The 20,037-nt window shown below is 34.7% G+C and overlaps 1 protein-coding gene across 5 annotated transcripts in view; it reads right to left on the bottom strand.

The window, feature by feature from the left end:
- The window catches only part of BRD10 (bromodomain containing 10), a 66,488-nt gene that overhangs the window by 29,677 nt on the left and 16,774 nt on the right, over positions 1-20,037 (bottom strand). For 3 of the 5 annotated variants that reach the window (XM_075079608.1, XM_075079607.1, XM_075079610.1), the window contains 2 exons: positions 12,871-12,947; positions 6,561-6,674 (listed from right to left, as the gene is read on the bottom strand). In XM_075079608.1, the coding sequence (XP_074935709.1) occupies positions 6,561-6,674; positions 12,871-12,947 (191 nt within the window). Of the gene's footprint in view, positions 1-4,279; positions 4,360-6,560; positions 6,675-12,870; positions 12,948-20,037 lie in introns of all 5 variants that reach the window. The other 2 variants (XM_075079611.1, XM_075079609.1) reach the window with 2 other exon arrangements.

The raw sequence follows: 20,037 nt of genomic DNA, 5'->3' as shown, positions 1-20,037 counted from the left end.
AAAACACTAAAACAGAGGAGAAAGTTTATTATCAGCATGATCTTACTATCTTTTTGAACCTAACTCAGAACAGTGAAATTATCCAGCACTGAACTGTCACATATTACTCTTCATTAGCAGAGCTTCAAGATATTAACTCACTTCTGTAACTCATGAAGAAACTGGACATATGCAGTATCCTGAACTATTTACAAAAGCACCATGTCTTTTAAACTATTATGGATCTTACTTAACTTCCATACAGCTGAACGTTGTATCTTCTTAACTCTGGACATACATGTATTTCTTTATTCTTTAGCCAAACACCTTAAAATCAGATGTTTTGTTTTAACTGTGTGCTGACAGGAATGCCTTGAGTAATTTTTTTCAAAATAATATACTAACTGACCAAAATCCAAAGCACTGAAATATTCTGAATATACAGTAGTATCTTTATGACAAAAGTGTTCCAGATTAAATGTGAGTACACATTCTTATCTTTGATGCAGAATCCACACTTTCTCATTTGGAACCGTAGAAAGGTACATGATGAAAGTGGCTTAAGGAAAGCTTCTTAGCAAACATTTATTGAAGGGCTAGCTACACAAAGAAAGGCATGAAAGACCATGGAAAGCTAAAAGAAAGTAGTTGTGAAAAAAACTAGACTATAGAGACAGAAAAAGAGATACTGAAGGAACTAAATAAAACTGAGACTGGGATAAAAATCTTGAAAGCTAGTGAGATAAGCAGAAGACAGAAATACCAGAGAAGGAAAAGTAATTATTGCAAAGAAGATTTCAAAATTTGAAGCCTAAAATTGGCTTTATTCATTCATATTATAAAACTAAATAGCTGGCTGACAACTAAATAGCTGGTTGGATTTCCAAAAGCTCCACATGTTCAATCTCTCCTCAGAAGAACAGGGAACTGCATGGATGTAAATGTGTAAATTTCAGCTTCAAAATTAAAGACTTTGGGGTCATGTCAGTGTTTTTAAAAGATGCAGACAAGCCAGATAGAAGCAGTAACAGACTATCTGGAAATTACTAAAGTACAAATCAAGTTTTTGGGACAAAGCATGTGATCACAAAGCATGTGATTGTTACATGAATTTCTGCTGAGCGTTCCTGGGAAATCCCTGTACAGTCTTGTCTAAACACGGTCTCCCTGCATTCGGCAATATTTCCCATTTCTTTACTGTACAGAGGGGAAATATTTTTATAAACTTATTTAGTTAATGAGCCACCTTTCATTATTTTTTCCATATATTAACATTTATTATTTTAAGAAAAGTGTAGCAAATCAATAAAAAAAACCAGAAAACAGTCTCTTCTCTCAGTTTAAATACTTCCACTTCCTATGAAAAAAATTTAACAACAGCCTGTTTGGAACTTCAAAAAAAAGCAGACACAGAAAATACTATGTTCCATCGTGGCCCAATGTACCCCTTTGGATAGCCTCGGTATCCTACAAATGAATTTATGTGTAAGATTGTAAATAATTTTCAGATGCACTCTAAGACACATATTTCTGCAGGTGATATGGACTTAGAGCTGCAGAAAACCTCAGTTTGCTTTCAGTCTTTCTGACTCACCTGCTTAAAATATATGTCCACTCCCAAAGTCAACGACATTCACTTGTCTTGGGAAGTACAATTGTCTAATTAAAACTTTCAGAAACAATATTAGAAGATGGCAGAACCCTAAACCTTTATAAAGGAAGGTTTTACCCTTTTTCACTACTACATCAAGGACATCAGCGTGTTACAGATCTCTGCAAAACAATAAAGTCTTCAATGCGTTTTCTCCAAACCCTAATTAGTCATGAACCTGGCTGGTGTCCTTTGACTAAGTAATTCTCCTTGCCCTCACTTTTGTCTGACTTTTCTCTCCCTGTAGGAAGTGTTTGGTCTCCTTTTCAGGAGGGTATTGCCCTTTATCCATTTTAACTGTGGGAATCCTGGGTTCCAGCCTCCCTTCTCACTTCCCAGACAGCTATGCACTTACCAATCATACTTCCAGGAAATTATTCAAATCCAATGACACTACCAAAATGAAATCTTGCATTTCCGTAAACAAGGACTATTTCAATGTTTTTCTTCTCTCCAAGACAATCTACACTTTAACATAATCAGGACAGGGTTTAGAATTAACTGTCCTTGTCAAAACCCAGTTCACTTTACAACATGCTTACTACAAAGTCAGTTCGCAAAATGACATCTGTAAAAAAGCCCAAAGTTCACTATTTGGTACAAATATCTGTAATCCTGTCAGTTTCATACTACACAGTGGCAAGAAGGGATTTAAAAAAAATTCAAGTTCTGCTATGATATGCAACACTTAAATACATGCAACTGATCTACAGAACAGGTTAATTAAGTTTCACACAAAAAACCCAGTGGCTTCAGATCACAGGAAGAGCTGACTACCTGAAAGGCAGTAAAGAGACTTCCATTCACTCTGCAACTCCCACTGATTTTATCTGACACAGAAGAAAACAGGGAAAAAATGGGATCCAAAATATCAGAAACTGATGTTATCTTGCATACTGATCAGGATAGAAGGTGCTACTTTACCATCTTTTCTCATAAAAGAAATTTCATGTATTAGACAGAAGCCTTTTTGTTCTCCTACATATATTGGCAAAATGCTTCACTACCACATGTTTGTCAATATTATTTTCTCATCAATACCACTGCAAGTATATTTTTAAGTAGAATTAGGCTACTTTGCATATCTTTATCAATTTGCTAGTTATACCAAATTTATAAGAGCTCACATTCAGCTGAACTGCCATGCTTATATATACAGTCTAATTTTCAGCAAACATGAGGTAAAAATGGCTAAAAACTATTGAGATTTTATTGCAATATGTTCTACTTCAGATTTAAAATTGTTTACTGACTGCTTGTAACTCTACCCACATCTTATCTGTGTCAGTATTAGCAACAAAACAGACATAATTTTTACTAGAATCTGATTCTTGTTACTCTAAATTCTGCAGGGTTTTTCTATTAATTCAATTTTTACTCTAGTATTTAGTCACACTGCTTTGATTTAGTCACACTGCTTTGATGAAAGGATGTCACTTCACATGTCCTAAGGAACATACCAAAGCTAGAAGACATTCTAGCTTAGACATACCTTAGGGAGTCACCCTCTATCCTTTCACTAGACAGTGCACAGAGCATTAGACTCAAGTCCTTCAAATCCCCTTTCTGCACCTCCCGCTTTCTGATTTCTAGGCAAGCACTCAAATAAACAGTAAATGTCACTAACTTATTCTTTCCCTCTTGAAATGGAGTAGGTGGTAAGGAAGGGAACTGTTTAGTAGGTGAAAGGATAGACTTTTTAGAGCACCCAATTGTATTATCGCATACAACTTCACCTGCCACAAAACAGCACTTTTCCTGTCAAAAGCAGTCCCACTTTCTTTTGTCCCCAGATGCCCATTCATGTCCTTACAACGACCCCTCAAACTGTGGCAGAAACAAACACGGGTATTTATGCAACTGCATGGTAAATCGCACTAAAAAACTGATCTGGGTTACAAACACCTCAGCAGCAGTGAAAAAGTAGTTAGGTTTATTGCAGACTAACTCTCTCACCGTGCAGCTGAACAAAGAATTTTGCTACCCTCTCTCATGGGGTGGTACAGAAAATATAAGCTGCCAGAGACACAGAGAGTAGGAACTATTTACTTGGCAGCAGCTTTGGCTTATGTCAGTTGAAAGCATATGTGAAATGGCAGCCTCACTGCAAGAGTTCAAAAGCAAAGCAGTCCGGGAAGAGATAATACTAGACTGAATTGAACTTCTGTTTAAAATCAAAGAACTGAGGTAAAATTTAATTTTCATCTCTAAACAGTTGTGGCAAACTGACACTAACGCAAATCTCATCGTTACAACAAACTCACCAATAATCAAGCAAAAGGGCAAGACTTCTTAAATTGAAAAATATTACTCATAGCTAATTCAAAAGACAATACAGGTTTATGACAGCGTACTGAACCAAACTGTTTTAATCAGCGTAACAGTGAAAATATTTTACAACAGGTTTATTATTTCATTGCTGGAGGAGAAGCTGGTAGTAATGCCTACACTTAAAATCACCCATGGCTTTCCATTACATAACCCTCTTCTAATTTGCTTTTAACTTGCCAAAACTTTTTTGGGCTAAAAATTTCTCAAGTTATTTGTTGGCTCAAGCTGATGTTCTGAAAAGTGTCAGAAACAACCAGTCCAACTACCTACAAAAAACATGGGAAAATATTAAGTTTACTCATGTTAAAGAAGTCTTACAGCTCAGCTTTTTCATTACAGCCTCCAGTACTTCCAAGTTCTGGAGAACGAATTCCTTTTATGTACTCTAGAATGGTCTCCTAGGAAACAAAGGCAGTTAGGACTAAGAAAAAGTTTATACTTTAAAGTCTTAATGTAAATTAGACAATCTGTATTTCTAATATGTGTTAGTATTTAACATAAGATTTAAAGCTTGCCTTGAGGGTTTCTCTCAGTAGCATGTGCTAACTACTACAAAAACTGGAACTACTGAGCAGGTTAGTCATGAAGAACAATTTCTATGGCTTCACCTAGGTCACTATTGCAATCAAAAATCAATACTAAGTTACCACGAAGTAGTAAGAATACCATCATCTTTGGGTCAAAACATGAAAGAAGTCTAAGAACAGCATCAAAATGAATACCATCATATTAAAATAAGCTTTCCCATTAGGTCAAATTTCCATCATCAGATTAGAACAATATTTTATCTAATAGACTAGGGCCTTCAGAAAAGCTGCAGCAAACTCTATTCTGGATGCTTCTGATACAGCTACTGTCGTTTCTGTCAGAGCTAAAGAATGAAAATCTGCATTTCCTCAGTTTTCAAGATATCTAACCCAATCACACATGGTGTTAGACATAAAAAATGAAATTCTAAGGACTCCCCTTGCAAAGTGAAACCTCATTTTAGGAAGTCAAGTTCATGTACTATTCATTTAACTTAACATCTATTTGTGTTTTTTAAAAGTATGAAATTTGCCTGATAATTATTTTTTTAAAAATCAATACTTCACTTTACTGTTTCCTTAGAATCATTTCTTCAGCAATTAATCCTAGCCTTTTTTCTTTACATAAAATTTCTAACACAAATGTTTAGAGACACAGAATCATGATCTGATAGATCTATAAAAGCATACAGAAAGATTGTCCTTACCTTACAACTTCTGAATGCTGAATGAATTGTATCTTAACTCCTCTGTACTTAAGTGTTTTTTTTTAAGATGGTGCAATTAGAACTAAACATAGTATTCCTGCTGAAGTCATGCAACTTATTTACATAATGACATTATCAGATTTCAGTTCAAAGAGCAATTATGACATATTTAGCATTTGTCTACCCTTGAAGAAGTCTTGTTGGTATGGTTTTACTAGTAGACTAAAAGTCTCACCTAACCTAAGATTATTGATATGCTGATGTGTACTCTCATTTTTGGCTTTTTCTTCTGTTGTTGACATAGCCTTTCTGATAACCTCTTGACAATCTTATCATAAAGCCAATCTGCAATTTAGCAACCACAATCTAATTTCAAGTAAAGCCTGTTTTTATTTCTGTGGATATTTTAACAACTATGCTACGTATCTCCACTGAAATTTGTCTTTCAGAGTCCTAATTTATACTGCCTCTCACCTACCATATCTCTCTCCCCTATTTAAATAATTTAAGAACTAACTGTTTCTGAATGAGACTAGAGACATTCACAGAAATTAGCCATCTAATTTCTATGGTATAGAAAAATCAACATTTTTAACTACTATTGTTCACAGAAATGCCACAGAATTGCCTACCAGAGGTTTAATAAACAAAACTGCAATGAAAAAGAGTAAGTAATAAGCAAAGTTTTTTGTAGAGGGCTATTTAAATTAGTACTATTTATGTACTTAAAACTGTACACCATCTTGATGAGAACCATTGCCTCCTACAAAACCCCAAATGTGTTGGATTCTCTTGTCTAGCGTTATTCTTTTATGATTTTCATCTGCATAGACTGAGTCATCCAGTGTACAACACTAAAATTTGTGTCTCAATCTGGTATCAAAAGCCAGATAGCATACTTTCCTGTACAACCTACTTGAATAAAAATTAAACAAAGCCAATTTTAGTAACTTACTTGCAAACAAAGGAGTTGGAAAACCTAATAAGCAACATAAGAGTCAGCTCACAAGTTCTGATCAGCACTGCACAGGCAGATATGAGAACTCTATCCTGTAATTGTTTGTTGTCAGGGAAGAATGGTCATATGTTTAACAGAAATTAACTACTCCTTCTAAGGTATTACCACTATCCACATTTTATTTTGGCAGTGAGAAGTGTTAACACAGTTACTGACTTTGCTTATCATAAAAACATTGTGAACAGAGTGCTATATACAGAAAAGATTAAGATTAGAGTCTCTGGGTTTCAACCTTATGAGGCTTCATGCAGTTACTGAACAGGCATAAAATCTTCAGTTGACAGGCCTCAGTAAACAACTGGCACCATTTTATACCCATACAAGAGAAAGCTTTTAATGTCACATACCGATTTCTTTTTAATGTCCCATACCGATTTCTTTTTAATGTCCTCCAGATCTTTGAGTTCATTCTCAATCTTTGTGATTAATTCCCTGAGTTCATCAAGATTAGTGCAAATAAGCTAAAAAACAAATGAACACAAACACTTGGTAATGTGGGACTTGGAAAATGTACAACGAAGTAAAATAAAATCTAAAAGCACATTATTACTTAGTGCCACCATTTGATTTCTGTTTTCTTATAGCATTTTAAAAAGTAAAAATATAGGACTTTCTGAAAGGAAGAAAATCTGAGAAAATACTTCACTCTTCAGACATACCTCTGAACCATACTTCTGCCTGTACACTTCCATTTCAAAATATAGGTATTTTCTTAAAACTTCTATGAACGACAACTACCAAATTTGTCTCAAGTATAGTAATGAGCTGGAACAGGTTTGAGCACCAAACAACTCCCTGGTGAATTAAAGAGTACTAACTTGAACTACAGTATGGTTATAACATAATTAAACTTCTTACAACTTTTTCCTGGACTTAAATTTATCTGCTTACACAGAATATTCCTGAAACATAACCTAGCCATGTCTATCAAATCTACCTATCTATGTTTTGAAAAGGGATTATATTCTTATTCCTGTCTTTAGAAAACAGCTTTTTACATTTTTCCTTTCAGTATATGGATGCTATTTTCTTGAAAAAAAATTTTCAAAAGTAATCTGTATATTTTAGCTTACATGATTTAGGGCAATTAAAGACTTAATAAATGGGAAATTATTAAACTGTTAGGTTCTTTCACATTATGATATGTTAATACTTGCTTCCTGCTGAACATCCATTAATACTAAAAAAAAGTTGAAATAATTTAAGAAAAATAAATCCAAACAGAAAAAAAACACCACAGAAAAATACTTTTATTATACAACTGCTAATTTTAATTTTTTTCCCTAAGATCAGTAATTCATAACATATTTTTATTCAATTACACATGAAATTTCAGATTTGTGGCAAATTCATTTTAAAAAACCCCTTTGTTTCACTATTAAAACATATAACTGACGCTTTTAGCAAAATACATAGATTTCAGAAATCTCTAACACATACATGCCATTATTTTCATAACACTTGTGTAATTTGAGAGCATTGGGGAACTGGAGTGACTTAAACTAAAGTTTACGGTGTTCACATTTATCAAGTTTAAAATAGCAAATGAATGAGGAAATTTGCAAGTCAGTTTTACAGACATTTTTTACAGCAAGACAATGCCAAAGGTTTCTCTCTTAACACAGAAAGTAGTATTGCTATGTGTAACTCTACTAGGTTCAACATGCATGTCCGTCCTGCACTTAAAGTTCCAAATACATAAGGTGTTAACTGGAAGCCAAATACTGGCTCTTCTTTTACCATCTGGCCTGCAAAGAAATCTATGATACTGTATTATTATGCAAAAAGGTGCAAGTTTGTCACATCAAGCCCTTGACAAAAGTCAATAAAGGAATGGATAAAGATCTTCCCTACACAATTATAATACACTCCTTCAACTACATACCTCACAATTCAGTTTTTAAATTTAATTACTGCTTTTTATTTTCTCCTGTGAGACACATTTAATTCTGCATACCACAGATCAAAGATAAAGCTGAACTATGAACAAAAGAAAAGATACTGTCTTCATTTGCTAGAAGAGGGTGTATTTCTCTCTAGGAACTCACTTCTAGAAAGGGAAGAGTTTGCAGGAAGGATGATTTTACTTTTGTTAGTTAAATGCCGTCCTGGAAATACCAGCTCTGCCTTTCCCTCTACCATAAAAAGCTCCTACGTGTTATCAGACAATTCATGTGGTCAAACTTTTCACATTTTCTCATTTTCAGAACAGTCACTTGAAACATATGGATTTAATTTGCAAAATTGTTGGTGTGTACCAATCCAAACTACATCAATGGAGAAAATGCAAATATATACAGTTTAGTTGTCTTGGGGCTGGGGGTGACAGGGAAGGGTAATCAAATCTCTAAGTCCCAATTTTCATCAGAACAGGTGTACATTGGAGGCTAAGATGTGCGCGTCAATTACCCACTGGTAAAACAAGGAAGGTAACAGCAGCTCAGCTTGGAGGATTTACTATCAAAATGAGTTTAGTATTTGAAATACTCCAATCCTTTACTGAAAATCACTATAAAAAGGTTCAAGAAGAAATTTATATTTCTTCATTCACAGTAGGATTTGAGATGGGGTACTAAAGATGCACACTCATTGGGAAGAAGCTACTTCTGAAACTTCTCTCACTTTGTTAACATTTCCCATCTTATAGAATGAAGCCAGCATTTTGAAGGAAAGCTGAAAAGAACAGTAATAAAAAAAATGTAGTGTATTTTATATGATCATTTTTTTATGGAATCTAGCTGCTATTTCTTATAATGAGACTAATGTAAGTTACAGTGTTCTTTGCTCATGGTTGTAAATTTTCTGAACTTAGCAACTAAATTCTCTGCAAATAACACTGCCTTTCTACATTGTTTTCTGTTTTAACAGGTAAATTAATGTGAAGGCAAAAAGAAAAGTATTAATGTTACAATCTAATAATTCTGTCACATTCCAATAGCTCACTAGTAGTTTCACATTCTGCTTTTGAACATGCCTTCTAATCATCTATTATGAGAAAAAGACTCTGAAGAGGAAAAAAAATGTTTCCTTTATGACTTATCAAAGATAGTCATAAAGACCCCAGAACACTACATGGTGGCTTCAAGATTCAGGTTGTAAGTGTTTCCATTAATGTACAAGTCATGTCATTCATTATGTATATGCTAACTACAACACACACATTTTCAAACCAGGCACAGTACTTACTACATATGAGCTTAATTTTCATAGGCAATAAGCATCCTGTTTTTCAAATGAATACTGAATACTTGAAGCTTCCATTGTATTACAGTAAATTTTCAAATTTGGTCCTCAACTTCCCTGTTAGAAATCTAGATCTCAGATACCAGTAAATCTCTAAAAGACCCCAGAACTTGAAGGAGGAAAGACAGGAAATCTCCCCTGATTTTTGTAAGGAAAGACACGTGGACCAAGCTCTATTCCAACCTGGGACTCCTCCATGATCCATTTATCAGAATTTCTAAATGAACTAGTTATCATTCTATAAATAAATCTTATCTATGGATCTATTAATAAATACAAACCTAGTGTACTCCCCCAGACCACTGATCACAGAATCACAGGTTGGAAGGCACCTCAGGGATCATCTGGTCCAACCTTTCTAGGAAGAGCACAGGCTAGGCAAGATGGCCCAGCACCCTGTCCAGACGACTCTTGAAAGTGTCCAACGTGGCCAAGTCAACCACTTCCCTGGGGAGATTATTCCAATGGTCGATTGTCCTCACTGTGAAAAATTTCCCTCTCGTGTCCAGTCGGAATCTCCCCAAGAGCAACTTGTGTCCATTCCTCCTTATCCTCTCCATGTGACTCCGTGTAAAACGGGAGTCTCCACCTTCTTTGGAGCTACCCCTTAAGTACTGGTACATGGTGATGAGATCCCCTCTGAGCCTCCTTTCCTAGAGGCTGAACAAACCCAGTTCTCCCACCCTATCCTCATATGGCAGGCTTCCCAATCCTTTGATCATCTTGGTAGCCCTTCTCAGGACCCCTTCCAGCCTGTCCACCTCCTTGTCCCCATTAACTTCAACCAAACTTTTAACATAATTTTTACTCACTTCAATGGGTCTTGTGCTTAACATCAGGTTATCTGTAATGATTTTAAACTATACTTTTATTTCCTATCAACCTGCTTTTTTATTGCTGCCTTATCCATGTAGAAAATGTCCAGATAGCCCCCTTTTGAGATCTGTATTTAATATAGACCGTAGCTGATAACACTGAAACTGTTAAGACACAGTTAAATAGAAAAGCTGAAGTTAGCCCAGTTCCTTAAAATGCATGCATTCCTTTTTCCCTTAGTTATAATACATGTATGTCTATATAGCTCCATGTATATATATGTGAGGAGAAAGGAGGAAAACCACTTGTTCCCAAACCTAAGTGTACTTTGTAACTGAAAAGAAACAAAAAAACCTCACCATAGTGTCCCCTCCATGCAGCAATATCATTACCATTATTACTTTAAAACATTAATAAGCCACAGTAATAAGCTTGGAACTCAGAATTTCTTTTAAAAGGAAATACACAACAACCAAATAACTCATGATTTATGAAGCTGTACAATCACTTCTCAACTCAAAGTATTAAAATCAGGACATGTTTGTGTGTTTTTATTTGTTTAAGAGAATTTAATTTGCATCTGCTTTTGTTTTGGGTCTGTTTTGTTTTATTGTTTGGGGTTTTTTTTTGTTTTGGTTTTATTTTTTTTTATAAGCAGCCTTGAGACAAGAAATTAATATAAGGTCTGAAATCACATACAAGGCAGGAGTGATATTCACTGACCTCTGCCTTTACTGCTTTGTCCACGACATACAAATTATGACAGAGAGCAGAAAACCTGTGCACTATGTTTCCTCAAAAGGTTGCTTAAAAATGGCATTATAAAAGTTAGGATTAAGTAGTACAATTATATCCTAATTTTAGTTAATGATTAATTTTAATGTAAAATTTGGGTCACTACACATATTAAAAGATTTATTAATACTTTTCTCAGCTTTAATGTCAAGTTATGATTTCAGGTAAAGGATCTATAGTTAAGTCCAGGATCTAGTCTTACAAAATAAAGTGCTTTATGGCCTTTTTCTTTACATTTGTAGGCTGCGGGCACATTAAACATCTTACAAATTTTCATTTATTTACTTTCTTTCCAAAAGAACTAATGTTTAGATATGGAGAGCAATGTTCTTCTGGTTATATCCTCCCTGGTATACCTCACAGGGTCGGTATACACTCAAGCTGTCTACCAAATATTTAAAAACATATATTCTCACCTTCAAATAGTTACATAATTCCATTAAGTTTGGCCATCCATATATGTGGAGCAGAGTATCTCGAAGCACACTTTATTAGGCTCTAAAAGTCTTAGTATTCCAAACACAGATGTTCTATTATCTGCAAATACTTCTAACGGTCATACCAGTCCTGCTCATCCTCTTGAAAACGGCAGGTTAAATTGTTAAAAAATTCCCTAATAAGATTAAACTGCTCATAACAATTGGTCTTAGCTTCACCCAAAACAGATATAAAGCCTAGCTTTGATCAAAAAAGCCAGGATTATTTTGTTACATTTTGATTAACTTTTTACATAGGTAAATGTAATAATGTTAATTTTACACTTAGACATGTAAATGTACAATTAACCTTGGTTAGATAAAAAGTCAGGCTAAATTTTAGATAATGTTTTAGACATTTAGACATTAAATGCCGTAGTTAAACACGAAAATAATTACTTCTAACCTAACTGTGTACATTCATGGCATGCAAGTAATCTGCTGGGGAAAATAAAATTTTTAGACACCATACCTATTTTTTTGGAGCTGCTCGGAAACATTTTAGTCACTACCATTAGGGTACAGAAAAAAGTCAGTGTACACTTAAATACCCTGTCTTTTCTCAATATTGACTGTTACTAAACAATTTTATCACCAGAAATTCTACTAGCTCCACCTCAAACTTATCATCATAATTGAATAAATTGAGGGTTTTACAGAACAGTCATGATGTAATGTGAGGGTCTATTGCTCAGAACAGCACACACTGCCTTCTTAAAAAAAAATTATAGCCAAAGGAGAACTTAATCCAAGCAGGCATGCATACATAAATTTTGACTTGGAACTGAAGTACTCTAACACTTCTATTACAGTACCATAAAACCCCATTTACATAATTAGCACTCTTCTTAGTGCTCTCTGGTCCAAAGGTCACGTGCAAATAAGGGGTAAAAGTTGCAAACAAGATGAGCAGAGGCGCCTACAAATTTTTCACAAAATCAGTAAATCAAGCTAGATTTCAATTCAAGGACCACAGCATCACACCTCGTACAAAACCCAAGTAATTTTATCCCAGAAAATTATATCTACCTTAAAAATTCAATGAACAACTAGTTTTTACAGGTTTTGTCCTGTAAGAGATTTGCCTGGGATCTTAAACGTTACTGTGAACAGTGCATAAGCTGCGCATAACAAAAAACACTAAAACATTCTGTAGCAAGAAAAGGTGAAATACGCTTTTAAAAACAGTATCAGATTAAACCTTCTGAACTAGAAGAAGGAAGTTAATCTTTGATTAGGATTTCCAAGGTCTCTATCAGAAACTAAAGGACTTATTTTACAGACATTCAGATTTCAAATGCTTAAAACAAAAATTAAAATAATTTACCTGAAATTCTGGTATGGTAGACTTTGTGACACCTTTCCTCTTCTTTGTGATTGCTTTTTTAGATACCGATTTTTTTCCTTGTAAGATTAAAAGAGAAAAGCTTCATAATGCTGTTTGTTGTACTTTGTTAATAAAACCAAATTACATACAGACTTGAAAGTTAAACTGTAACTAATAGATGGCTGACAGTAAGTCACGAAAACACGATGAATCAGAACTAGGCTCAGTAAAAGCAAACATTAAAAGTATCTGTGTAGAGCAGTCTTGGGGTGGGGGGGAGGGAGAAAAAAATGGAAAAAAGAAAAAAGAAAACCCCCACTACAATGCCCATAATATGACTTAAATTTTTAGGTGTTATAAAAGAAACATTCACACTACTGTTCTGAAAGGAGTGAAATCCAGAACTTATGCCACAAACTTAAGAAATATAGTATCTTACCTGCATGATTTGTTTTCTGACACTGTAAAGTGAACCACACATTAGGCTCTGGGACCTCTGTATCTTATAGTAAAAAATACCCTCAAAGGACAAGCAATATCTAGAAATCTCCAAATAAACATACTGAAGTTACCAATGAAATCAGATTACTGATCTCGTTTTTTTCTGACTGTGGCAAAACCTAACATTTTAGAAGAAAGCAAACACCTTCCTGTAATGCCCTTCACACCCAACTGTGCTATGTAAGAACATGGACATAACTAAAAGCCTCTTTGAAGGCAAGACAGTGCTTTTCTGCCTATAGTACCTAGGTTCACAAGTCACACACATTTTTCAAATCAAGCAGTTATGTCACCAAGCCATATATGCAAGATAATGGAGTTTCTCATATGGTTATCCCTACATTCCCATGGTAAACTGAAACAAGCTCACTTTTGACCTGTTCATTCAGACCAAAACCATCACACTCAGTTTACTGCTGTGCTCACATTCAGGCGTCCTAAACAATAATTAAAACCCTTCAAAAAATTGTTTTAAAAAATCAAAGTATGTGGAATTTGTTGTCAAATAGAATCGTTACAGGCACTTGGTAGTAACAGAAACACAGGCTGACTTGATATTTATATTAATGAATATATTGGCAGGAATTGCATTTAATTTTTTCCTAATAGTTGCTTGCTTATGTATGCAAATGTGTACATACATATACATGGGCATCTATGTTTTCAATTTATTATTCTACCCTCCTCTCAGTTTATTATGTGTTTCCTGAACATCTTACCTGAATCTGAACTAAAACACACTTAAGAGACAGGGCACAGGGCTTGAAGGATCTAGATTTGAAACTCCACATAAAATCAAACCATATTAAAAAAAAAAAATCAATAAATCAACGAGATTTGAAACTCCACATACTGAACATATAACAAAATTTAATGAGCCCTCAACTACAAAAAATAAACACTCAGATTTCACATTACAGAGTAAGTGACAAAAAACAGAATCATGTTTATTGGAACAGTGACCCAAACATTTTGACAATGGGCAAAAAAAATCAGAATTTTTGTTACATATTTTATTAATCCAGATGCATTGAAAACATAGTTGCTACTACTGAGAACAGCACTGTCCATTTAATGGACTAAAGTGGATATCTAATATAAGTTTTCTTGACAAACTGACTCAAAAAGAAACCTGGTCATACGGTGGTTCCTTGTTATAGCCCTATAAAAGAACATTAATTGGCAAGAGCATGAAGCGATAAAAACATGGGGCAGCTAGATTGTCTTGCTTCTTTACAAAAATGCAGATTTAAATATGATTAAAATGAAAATTTTAGTTTTATTTGCTGAAAAGTATGCTGAAAATATCCAAATATTTATGTGAATATTTTCAGCACCAGGTGCTGTATGATGCAGTGGACTTCAAAAAATAACAGAGTTAACAGAAATATACTTTATTTCCCCCAATATTTCCTTCTGAAAAAGCAGGGAAAAAACATTTCCCCAGGAAAAGAATTATAGTTATTTACAAAAAAATTTAAATATTTCTTCCTTCACAGCAGCATTTGAAAAGCATGCAGTAGGGAAGATATGGGGTGACACATAGAAAAAGAATTTAAAAAAAACTGACTAGACGCACAAGGAAAATGAGCCTTACCTTCTGTGTAAACTGAATGAAGGAAAAAAGTTTTTGAAAATAGAGTATGACCTATGAGTTATCATAAAGCATGCCTACTAGAATATATGTACCATAAGACTTACACAATTCCCAGGCTGACATCTGCCATGAACTAAGATTATATCCGTACAGAACAGCAGTCTCTTTGGCACCTTGTGACTATATACACCAAAAGTCCCATGGTGCAGACACATATCACACACCAAAAAATAAGAAAACATTACAGATAGTAATTCTCTCCCATTGTGCAACTATATACAGCAAACTAACTGTGGCAAACTCTTCTTCTACCTTAATAATATAAAATACCAAATTGAAATTCAAAAGAACTTCTAGCAATAGTACTGATGATCTCTCTCTTTTAGAGAAGTTATATCTGGTTTTCCAAAAAAGTATTTCTTGTATGCCAAGTTTTAAAAGAAAATTTTTCTTTAATAGCTTTTCAAGAAAAAAAGAAAAACAAACACAAAAAAACCCACACAAAAAAGCAAAAGATGATAAAGGAAAACTTCTTTTTAGTATTCCTGAGGCAATGCAGCTGCACCTGTGTCCAGTTTCCAAATTGACTTCAGCACCTAAAATTATCCCAACATACTTACCTTCAAGTGGAAAAATCTTTGGATAAAATTAACCAAAGATTAGATTTCCACAATAAAAACATATTGAGACCTGCTAGTTTAGATTCTCAGACCACAAGCTGACACATGCAGCAAAACAAACAGCAATGGTAAGGTATGTCAGCCTCTACCAGCTACTGGCTCTGTCGCATGTAGCAAAACCACACAGACACTTCAGCCATGCCATCACAGAGCAGCCACTTAGCTTCAACTGCCAGGCTGTGGTGGGCACAGGTTCTGAAGGGAGAATAAAATCACTAAGGTGTTAAACAGTCATCAGGTGTGAGTGAAAACTTCTCAAACTACTTCACTGAGGTCTGCTGGAGCTCCTTTGCTATAATCCTAGGAAAGGAACTACTTAAAGTGGCTTAAATTACTTCAGCAGATGAAGAAAAGTTTCTGACAGCAGCTAGATGCATTTTGAACCACAGCACACTGTACCTTTCAAAGCATACTCAATGTACAAATATATTTAAATGCTAACTGAAAGCAAACAGAGATAGAAAAACACACCTAAAAATAATGAAGAAAAAAATAAATATTTTAAGGTAGCTCATATGCATTATCTCTTCAGGTCACCTATTCCAATTCAACACACCCTGCTTACTTCCCACCTCTTGGTCTCCAGATTTTACTAGCCATAATTTATAAACACTTAACACATAGACATAGACAAAATAATGAAGTAATTTCAGTACAAAAATTCTCAGAGGAGGAAGGGGGGTCAATAAATAGATTTCCATCTTTTGAGGGCTTCAAGTGACAGCTGACTTGATCTGGTATTTGTGACGGTCCTGCTTCACACAAGGAATCCAACTAGGCAACCTCCAGATGTTCCTTCCAACCACCTTTCCTATGGCTGTGACTCTTTAAAGGACTGCTTTGCACAGTATAGATATATTAGTAACAAATGCATAGGAATCAATAACTCGGGACTGCACTACAGAGAAGGAAGATAAATCAGATATGCTTTTGTTCAATCAATTTCTTTACATTTCTCCCTAATCATGTAAGAATGAAATAAGAAAAACACTCTCCATCAAAACAAATGAAGTTTCCCAAACTAAAACAAGAAGTCCAAAGAAAATCATGATCTTGAAATAGCTGAAGAGACCTTCTCCTTCAAAAGCTGCAACTACATAAAAGCTGTTGTTCGGCTACCGTCCTGAGGCACTAACAATGGCCTCACTATCCAGCAACAGCTACAACACTATATTATTTTTTGTGGAGTAGAAACATTTACTTGGACAAGTATTTGATAAATGTTTTATAAATATTGATAAATAAGTATCGATTTATTCTTATTCCTGTTTCCACTATAAGACAACATTTGTAACAAAGAATAAAGTTTTACTTCTTTTTGCTATAAAGTTCAATTTCAAATGTAGTCAAAACTTCTTTGGGAACAAAAAAAAAGTTTTATTCCTCCTTGCTAGAACGATGAAGTAACATTACTGCAGAAAAAAACTGGTTCCTTTTCAAATATGTACACATCTAACCTATATTAAAAAGATATACATTGCTGCAAATGGAAGTGTTCTAAAGCTAGGAAATGTCAGCCTATATCATTTCTGTGTAACCTTACATTCACCCACTAATATGATTTTACTGTACCACAATTACTGATTATGTCTCCACAATACCTTTTCCAACAGGTTCCAGATCTCAGTTGGGTTTCAGCTCAGAGGGGAAGAGACTACAAGACATCTTAGCTTGGACAGAAATTGTAACTTTAATCTCTTTTCCCCTCCCATGCTGCAGGACAGGATCAGCTCTTTCTATACCACCTCCCATATTGACAGAGAGCTAAGCCATTCCTGAGATCAGGGAGGGGACAACTACAGACTCCTACAGCAAGAGCCCTGCCATGTTGAGTGGACGAATCAGAACTGTGCAACAGAGTCCTTTTCATTCTCTACTAGAGAATAAAAGTAAAATACACAATCAATTTTTCCTTCCAGACAACTAAACTATCACAAATCTTATCCTAAAGTAACTATAATTCAGTGATTTGTTGATATAAAACAAAACTCTCTTAATTTGAGGTAATATTTCTCTCCATTAACATCCTACCAATGTATCCACAGAGCTGGTAGTGTTAGAGCCCAAAAACTCAATTTGCACACTTCCTGACTTTACACACTGAAACAAATGACTTGGATATTAAATTGAAACAAGGACACTGTCAAAATGCTTACAATCTACAGTAAAGGACACTGCAGTTATGTAACATTTTAGCTATCATGCTATTGTTTTTTTTCTGAGTGAAAACAAACTCCATCTTGCAGGAGGAATGCAGTAAAAGACAGGTTTTCCACAGTAAGTTTACTTGAGCAAGCCCTTACTCATCTTCCAAAAAAGCTGGAAACTGTATCAAGCAGACACAAGCAACATTAACTTGGATACTGCCCTGTCCACCCAGGCAGTGTTTGGTGTTCGAAGGATGATGAGGACGGAAAACTGTATAGCGAGTATTAGTATAAGCCAATAACACACGTTAGTGAAAGCACTAAAGTGAATTTGAAACAAATGCTATTCTAAGAAAAGCTAATTTCAAAGTAAGTGAACATTGTATTGGAAAGCACTGAAATATTTGTACTGTTTGAAATAATATATTCCAGGTTTCATGTATGACTCAGTCTCAGAGTAATTTATATAACAAACCAAAACTAAACAAAAAGAGTAAAATAATTCAGAAGCGAACAATCTTTACATTACTGCTTTTTAATTTTTAATGCTAAATTAATGGTGATCACCATAAGTGGAACAGGAGAAATACGACTTTCCTGAATTAATACTGTTTAGAGTTATCATCTGTTCTAATTCCAATTCCAAGACACTGGAATATTTTATACTTTCAACGGATAGTTGATAGTTAAGAGCTGTTTTTCATTTACTTTCCTTCTACATATTTATACTTGTCATCAAGTAATTTGTTAAACAAACTCATTGCTGAAAGTAAAAAACAAATCCAGATCTAAAGATCTTTCACATTTATTCCTTTTTAATAACACCACTGCTGGAACACTTCTGTTCTAAGATTCACTGGAAATCAACATTTTACTAGCCAAGAGCCCTTTAGCCAGCCCTGAGGAAATTCTTGGATGTTATTTAAGTTCAGTAGGTCCAGAAGATACCTGGCTGCCAGAGGTTTTCCTTTCAAGCCAAAACAAATTCCATGGATGTTATCACTGAATAGATGTGCAGGCAATTAACAAGTGTAACATAAAAATGAGGGCCTGAGCACTAGTTATGAGCATCCAAAAACCCCACTAGGGAGATCAGATGAAACTAAAATAGAAGCCTTCTCAAGTTGGTCTTGCCACCTGAAGATGAAAGGGGAAAAAATACATAAATGACACTTCAGATGTCTTCTAATCCTATTTTACAGGCATAGAAATGTACACAAATAAAACACTAAGCCACAGAAATCCTCTTGACACTTGTAAATTACCTCAGCAAGGACAATACAACCCATTTATAAGTTATCATAACATAAACCATTTTGACCTTAACACAGGAACATTTTTACAGATCTAATAAAATATTTTGTTATAAACTATGATAGTTGAGTCCTCGTGGCTCCTCATTGAAGAACCAAAGTAATGTCCATCCATGTTTCAAATTATAAAGTGTCATAATAGAACAATTTGTAATTAAAAATATTTTAATAATAATTTTTAATAAAAATGCAATTTTTACTGCATATGCAGCAGAGCCTCATTCCCCCAGATGGGGAAATTGATGTTTTTGACATCAAACACTAACTCAGTAGTATTTCCCCATGGTAAAATAAAGCTGTTAGCCCCTCCAACTGCAAGAATCCCTGTTTTCTCATTACATTCAAGCAGCAACTCCACTGTTCTCAAATTGAAAAAAACAGCCTGAATTTTCCTGTTCACAAATTTGTAAGACACATTTCATGCCTTTCAAAGATTTGGCAACTACTGAGCATGTCCTGTTTTCTCTTTACTCTCTCAATCTTCTATCTTGCTCCCAACAGTTCCTCTTTTAGAAAATACAATGTGCAATAATCTGGAAAATGAAGCATCACTATAGACTTCTGAAGCTTCCATGCTGACACAGAGTATGATTTTATATTGTCAAAACAGCAAAGCAGGTCTGAACAAGTATATTAATAATGCTGATTTACAGAACAATGTATGTAAGCCCAGTAAAACCTCAGTGGTAGGTTTCTGAAGGTACTGATGCATTGAGTACATTGTTACAACTCGGCAGAATACTCATTTAATGGTTTCAACATGGTTAATAGGCTGTTCAGATCTAGAGGCTAGGTAAAACCACATCGAAGTGTTTACAATTCTGAAGACAAAAGTGAACATTAAATTCCCAAGGACAGTCCACCAGATGGTACAAAACTGCCAGGCTGTTAAATACATTTCTTCACATTCAAGCAATGCTTGATTTAAT

Source organism: Phalacrocorax aristotelis, chromosome Z (assembly GCF_949628215.1).
Source record: "Phalacrocorax aristotelis chromosome Z, bGulAri2.1, whole genome shotgun sequence".
Lineage (NCBI taxonomy): Eukaryota > Metazoa > Chordata > Aves > Suliformes > Phalacrocoracidae > Phalacrocorax > Phalacrocorax aristotelis.
This window is presented reverse-complemented; position numbering and strand designations above follow the sequence as displayed.